Here is a 6,973-nt window from a genome sequence, read left to right on the forward strand (position 1 = left end):
GGAGTTTGGACAGCACTAACAAAAAAAAAAAAAAAAAGCAACAAATCCAACCAATAATGAAAGACCTCCTAACCTTAAAATATCGGGCAAGGAAAAAACAACAGCGAACCGGTTTCACCCACTTTCTCCCAACACCAACCTCGCAAGAATTAACGCAGATCCGAATATTGCAGATCCAACAGCAAGAACGCTAGCGAAGGAAAAAGCAAAAGCAAAGGAAGCACTCGACCCCCATTGAAGCCGAACGATCAACGGGCGGGAATTGTATCAGTGAGTTTCCTCATTCTTCTCTCGGTGTTTTGATTCTCTGCGCTTTGTGATGTTGAGTCGAGGTGAAAAAAGCTTTGGAAATGACAGAAAAATCTCAACTTTAGCATTCTGGATCGTCCATTCAAGGTGTCACTCCTGCTCTTGCGTTTCCCTCGAAGGTTCTCGTTCAGACGGTCGCCAAGTGTTGCCTTTTTAATGTGAAACTCGGGCCCTTGTCATTCGCATTTCGCTGTCTCTTGCTTAAGGTTACCAAATTCGCTTACTTTATTTTTCACATTTTGCATTTTGCTCGTGTGTTATGTGGTTGGCTTTAAGAGGGTTGCTCGTGCTTGTTGGTTTGAGCTCAAGTATGTTGTGTAATGGCTGATTACGTGGAGCCAATTACTTTGATGGAGTAATGACACCATGTTGGCGCTTGAGTTCCATTTCATTCGCGTCTTTGATCTGCTGGAAACAGATATATTAATGGAAGGTTTGAAGAGCGTACAAAGCACGCCTGTTTATACCCACGGAAGTCGGCATCTGTCGCCTCTTGTTCGGACATCGACTTTGAGATACGCGAAGACTCCATACAGAAACCGAGTGTGGATGACCATGAGCTCAAAGTCATTCAACTCGGTTTCTGCGTCCATTCATCCACTGGAGGCCTCAAAATTGAGTCACTCTGACAACACATTGCCATCAAAAGGTTTTATACAGTGAATGGGGGTATTTACGGAAATTACAGTTGAACTTGAGTTGATGCGCAATTATTGTTAATCTGGTTTATTAAGTCATTGTTTAGAAAGTGAATTAGAGGAAATTGCTCGGTTGCGTCTAAACTGGGAGTCGAGTACATAGGTGAACTCTTAACTCGTTTCTTTTGATGATCTGAACTGTCTGTTGTATGTCCAGAAGTTCTTGACCTTTGGAGAAATGCCGATGCTGTGTGCTTTGATGTGGATAGCACTGTGTGCGTTGATGAAGGCATCGATGAGCTTGCAGAGTTCTGTGGAGCTGGAAAAGCTGTTGCAGAATGGACTGCGAGGTAATTTTGTTATCGTTGTTCATCTTTTATATTTTCTACTTGAATATCTGTCATTTCTACATTGTCCAAATATTCCAGAGCAATGGGTGGTTCAGTTCCTTTCGAGGAGGCCTTGGCTGCAAGATTATCTTTGTTCAACCCTTCCTTGTCCCAAGTTCAAGATTTCCTAAATAAAAGGCCCCCGGGGTATGTTAACTACTTTGTTTGATTTATTGCTTCTACCTAGATCTCTATAAGTCAAGTGCATGAAGATATACTTGTTGATTGTTCACGTTTGCCGATTCTGTCAGCCATTAGTGGTATTTGTTTGACCTATAATGTAAGACTAAATGTGTCGACATAATGACCATAAGATGGATCTTTCCACAATGAAATTTCAGTTTTCCGAGTCATAGTATGGGAGGAAACAACTGTAGGTTTCATATTCTCAAAGACAATATGCACTTTGAGACATCTGGAATTAAACTGTTAAAGTTATGGTAAATGAACTGTATTTGTAGCCAGATCTGAATAATTTCTCTGAATGTTTTATGGGAAACGAGCGGTATGCCATGTATATATAATTAAAAGTAGCAAGTGTGCTTCTTGAATTTTGTGCCCACCATATATAGCCAATCGCTAGGCCGAAGTTCACTTTCTGGTCATTAAAATGGTCTGTTGTTGATTTGATGCATCTTGAAATAGGTTTTGCCAAATGTGTATATTTTGGTGCAGATAATTTGTATTTTTTTTTTTCATTAGAACTACTATTGAAGTCCGAACTGGGCTTTCTATTGGCAGGATTTCTCCTGGTATAAATGAGTTAATCATGAAGCTGAAGGCCAATAAAACAGATGTTTATCTCATCTCTGGAGGATTTCGCCAGATGATCAATGTATGGTATTTCTGCCTGCTGAATCCTATTGAGGGAAAATTATTCATTTTTTGCTGACTCGGTGTCTGTCTCCCTGTCTTTCTTCACTCTTGCACTTATTATGTCGCAACAAACACTGTCAAATGCTATGTGCAATGGGAGCTATGAGCTGTGATTAAGGGCTTAAATGGCTATCAAGAGAGGTAGATCACCTCTTTCATGTGATAATATTATGAGTTCGATGTTAATTTGGACATCAGTCTTGTGATGGGTTATGATTATCGAATTTGTGCAGCTTGATGTGTTTGTCTCTTCGGTGTTGTAAGGCAGCCCTATCTAGTGAAGCAAAATATGCAAAAAAATATATTTTCTGATTCTTCGAGCAATTCTTCTGCAGCCCGTCGCCTCAATTCTTGGGATTCCTCCTGAAAACCTTTTTGCCAATCAACTGCTATTTGGAAGCTCTGGGGAGTATTTGGGGTTTGATGCCAATGAGCCTACCTCTCGGAGCGGTGGAAAGGCCACTGCAGTCCAACAAATAAGGAAGGTCGGTTTTGATAGCAATGGGTATGTTTAATTGTATGACTTACTACTGGCAAACCTCAAACAGAAGTTCTCTTGACAGGCCCATGGGTACAAATCGTTAGTCATGATCGGGGACGGTGCAACTGATCTTGAGGTTAGTGACACTATGCATTTCTTCGGTTAAGAAATATCAAGGAAACGAGCAACGACATTCTCCTGTTTGCCATGTTGAACAAATGAACTTGGTGAACTACTTAAGTTTCATGTATTGTCTTGTGCACTGGTAGTCTCATCCTATCGGACTGTAACAGTGACTGAAATAGGGAGGGAAACTCGCCGAATGAAATGGAAGGAAAAAAAATTTGTAATGGTGGTTGTTTTTTGGTGGATTGGCCATTGAATCAGAAGTTACAATGTACATTATGCCTGTTTTCAGAGTTTGTCTCTGTTTATTCTTTTCACAGGCCCGTAAGCCAGGCGGTGCAGACTTGTTTATATGCTACGCAGGCGTTCAACTTCGAGAGGCTGTGGCAGCTAAAGCTGATTGGCTGGTGTTCAATTTTAAGGATCTGATAGATTCCTTGAACTAAAGTTGTCCCGTGTGATGTGTCCGCATCTATCATACCTCTTCCGATCGTTGCAATAAAATGTACATATCTCCATATGAGAAGATCATGTAGAGTGTAAGAATATCACTCTCAACATTCTTTCGTCAGCTCGACCTAGTGGTGTTAAAAGTGATTCTATATCAATTTCTTCCTGAGAACATTTATTTTTGCATTTTCTGTTTTATTGCACTATTGTTTTTGCACTCGCTAAAGATGTTCGTTCGATTGATTGGTTATGTTGATGCTTGCGAAATTAGTGAGAGATTGAGATTGGTATCCTTTTGTCCTGGAATGAGATGTTAATAAGCCCTTAGGAAGTTTGATGATGGCAATAATCTATTCAAAGAACAAGTATCACTGTCTAATTTGCCATAGCAATTGCAAAGATAACCGACTTGCTTCTATTGCTAATGTGAATCGACTGAACATATCCAATGTCTGGAATCACTGAGAACGTCGAGCAAGAGTGGCATTCAAAGCCCCTCAGAGAACATTGTCTACTTTAGTCCCGTTTCGCCCTTCAAACTCAATTTTTAAACAACAAACAACCAAGCCACCGAACTGCTACCGAGTACTGGCCAAGTACTGGCCAATTGTTCATTCAAATAAGATACCAGTAGGGACCAATAGTTGCAACAGCTAAAAATTGTTCAAACGCAATCATAAAAATAGACAAGCTAAACATCATTTCTAACAACATTCTTAGTGAGATGGAGACAACAGGACGAGCTTCAGCTAAACATCAATTCATCCTATTTTATCCGGGATATGATATGATTCCGCATGCATATTGACTTCCTTTGATCATCATACGGCCATAAGGTCGCCATACTGCCGCATCAGGAAAATAGACCCTGCAAACAATCCAGCAGCTCGCAGCAGTTTCTGCAAGAAAAGGTTCAAACCAGCTTTAAAGATGCTATCAACTTAGTGCATATTTTTACTTTTTTTCAGAGGAAACAAGCAAGCCGTTAAGTGCTATTGCTAGTATGCCTCCACAAAACTATAAAAAGCATGCATTAGACTATGATCTGTCCACTAAAAACTAAGCACTGTCCACTGAAAATCAAGCAATGCATCAAAAGCGTGGATATCTCATGGAATAGGGACAAATTACAACCGCATGGAGTGAGGTCTTACTTTCCAGAATATACTAATACGATCTAAAACGAAACTTTTGAGAAATTAACAACTCCCGGAGGAAGTTAATACGATAACTGAAAAAAAACCTACCGAGAAAGTAACAAATTCTATCCAACCTTGGTGCTCAGGAAGATGCAATAGAAGCTATTTTAAACTGTTACAATGCTAAAATGAAGCTTGCTGAGCTAAGAAGGTCAATTTCACATCCAACAGACACAGACCTTGCAAAATTATGAGTCACTTGGTTATTCATAAACCATACTATTCATTGGCATCAGTCTTGAGTCTTTATCAGAAGAACACATCTTTTCGCACCATCAAGAGAGTAAGAGGCAACGTATTAACAGGTACATGACCATCAATCTCCACCGCATAAGTTCAGTAAGCCTTCAATTACAGAATACCAATCTAAACAAGAACATGAGAGCCGAAAGCAAAAGCATCTGTCCATCATTCATAATCAATTTCCTAATTCTCTTTCTACAAGTCAGAAACAGGACCAGTCAAACACTCATCGGAAGTTCCAAATCCAAACTACATCTTAAGCAGCTGCGCGCATTACTATGGATCTTGTTCCGTGGAAAAGATTTATCAGACTCCCGTCTGATAATATTACATTTGCTCATAAAGGTATGCAGATGATACCATACCGATTACAAATTCAAAATGATGTACGACTACCAGATTCATCAAGAAAGATAATAACAGTCATACACCTCCCTGATCACCCTCTATTTTAACCTCTAGTTGCTCCAGTCGTAAAAGGATTAACAAGTCAACAATTTATTGTCACTCTGATTGCCAGAACATCCAATCCAGCTCAGCCCAGGGATTCTTTTCAGTCTCCCGTCGATTATCTCATCTCTCAGTTTCTTCACATCACACCATCTTCCATCACTAGCATAAGTTTTCGAAAGCATCACTCTGTAGGCGCCCTTCTCTGGCTCCATCTGAAAGAGCTGCTGAGCTACCACACCAGCCATTGTGGAATTACCACACATCTCACAACATGATAGTAGTGCACCCCAGACTCCAGGATCCACTGGTTGTGGCAAGGACTGAATGAAATTGAATGCTTCTTCCAGCTCTCCAGCAGTGCCAAGAAGGTTAACCATGTAAATGTAATGCTCAGTCCCAGGTTGGAGGCAGAACTCATCTTCCATTCTACTGAAAATTCGCTTTCTGTCTTCTATAAGGCCAGCATGACAGCAAGCGCAAAGGAGAGCAGAGAAAGTACATTGATCAGGATTTACTCCAATGCGAAGTATTTCCTCAAATAACTGAAATGCCTGGGAAGCTAGTCCATGGAACCCAAGACCCAAAATGATGGAATTGTATGTAATGATATTCCTATCAGACATACGCTCAAAAATGTGCATTCCCTCATCCAAGAAACCACACTTTGAATACATATCTATGAGGGCAGACGAAACCATAATATCGGATTCCAATCCATGACGGAGAACATAACCGTGTATTTCTTTACCAGGCCTTACATTTGCTAACTGCGCAGTTGCCACAAGCACACTGGAGATTAAGACATGGTCTACCATCCTACACTCAATCATCAAATTTCTGAAAACCGGATGCGCCTTTTCACCGTCTCCACATTGGCAATAGCCCATTACCAGAGTGGACCAGGCAACTAAATCTGGCTGAGACAAACCTCCAAAAACTTTACATGCTGAATCCATGCATGCACATCTCGCATACATACTGACTAGAGCAGCACCCACATAAGCATCGGAATCTCGACAACTTTTCAAACAAAGTCCATGTACACTTTGCCCGACACCTATCAAGCTCATAGCTGCCAAATCAGAAGTCAAACCAACCAAAGTATACCCATCAGGTAACCTTCCCAGGCTTCTCATTTCATTAAACAATTTCAACCCCATATCCCACACACGAAGATGCCCATAACCAGAAATCATGGAATTCCACATCACCAAATCCTGATCAGAATCGGACATAGCATAAAACACTTTACTCGCTTCATCAACATGGCCTAGACTTGAATAAGCAGTCACAAGGGCACTACTGCAGATTGTCTCCCAACCTAAACCAGAAACAACAGCACCTCCTTGTACAATTTGCAGTCTATCTAAATCAGCCTTGTCACAGCATGCCCGCATAAGGCAAGCATATGTGAAATTATCTGGTCTTATCTCACTCCTAAGCATCCGCCCAAACATTGAAAATGCTTCATCAAAGTCGTTAGCTCGTGCGTAAGCGCGAATAGGAATGTTCCAAAACCTACGGTAAATTACTGACTCGCCCGCCCTTAGAAACATTCTAGAAAATGGTAGAATAAGATAGAAAATCCTAGACAAATCCTAGGGGACTAAGACACAGGAATGGCCCTTTTGCCTCATTGTGACCCCTTTTCTTGACTCTACAGATTTCTTGATTTTAAAGTTTGAAGATGAAAAGAACTTGAATATTTTGCTTCTCTAGCTTCGTATTTCCACTGTTTCAGCATGTCCAATCTGTGATTGCGACCCCTCTTCCCCGAGTGGCTAGTTGATTTCTATGCTCTATCAGGGG

The 6,973-nt window shown here is 40.8% G+C and overlaps 2 protein-coding genes across 2 annotated transcripts; one reads left to right on the forward strand and one right to left on the reverse strand.

Annotated features, from left to right (window-relative positions):
- The first annotated feature begins 41 nt into the window (after nt 1–41).
- LOC115732687 (phosphoserine phosphatase, chloroplastic) lies at nt 42–3,441 on the forward strand. The gene is made up of 8 exons (XM_030663371.2): nt 42–270; nt 728–958; nt 1,165–1,297; nt 1,376–1,483; nt 2,078–2,171; nt 2,548–2,697; nt 2,776–2,829; nt 3,140–3,441. The coding sequence occupies exons 2-8, from the start codon at nt 736–738 to the stop codon at nt 3,263–3,265; spliced, it is 888 nt and encodes a 295-aa protein (XP_030519231.1). The 5' UTR covers nt 42–270; nt 728–735; the 3' UTR covers nt 3,266–3,441.
- Nucleotides 3,442–4,042: 601 nt separating this feature from the next.
- On the reverse strand, nt 4,043–6,660 carry LOC115733636 (putative pentatricopeptide repeat-containing protein At1g64310). Its single transcript, XM_048281800.1, has 2 exons — nt 5,141–6,660; nt 4,043–4,168 (listed from the first exon to the last, which is right to left on the reverse strand). Exon 1 carries the CDS (start codon nt 6,619–6,621, stop codon nt 5,194–5,196), a length of 1,428 nt encoding a protein of 475 aa, XP_048137757.1. The 5' UTR covers nt 6,622–6,660; the 3' UTR covers nt 4,043–4,168; nt 5,141–5,193.
- Nucleotides 6,661–6,973: the final 313 nt, after the last annotated feature.

Source organism: Rhodamnia argentea, chromosome 7, assembly GCF_020921035.1.
Source record: "Rhodamnia argentea isolate NSW1041297 chromosome 7, ASM2092103v1, whole genome shotgun sequence".
NCBI classification, from domain to species: Eukaryota; Viridiplantae; Streptophyta; class Magnoliopsida; order Myrtales; family Myrtaceae; genus Rhodamnia; species Rhodamnia argentea.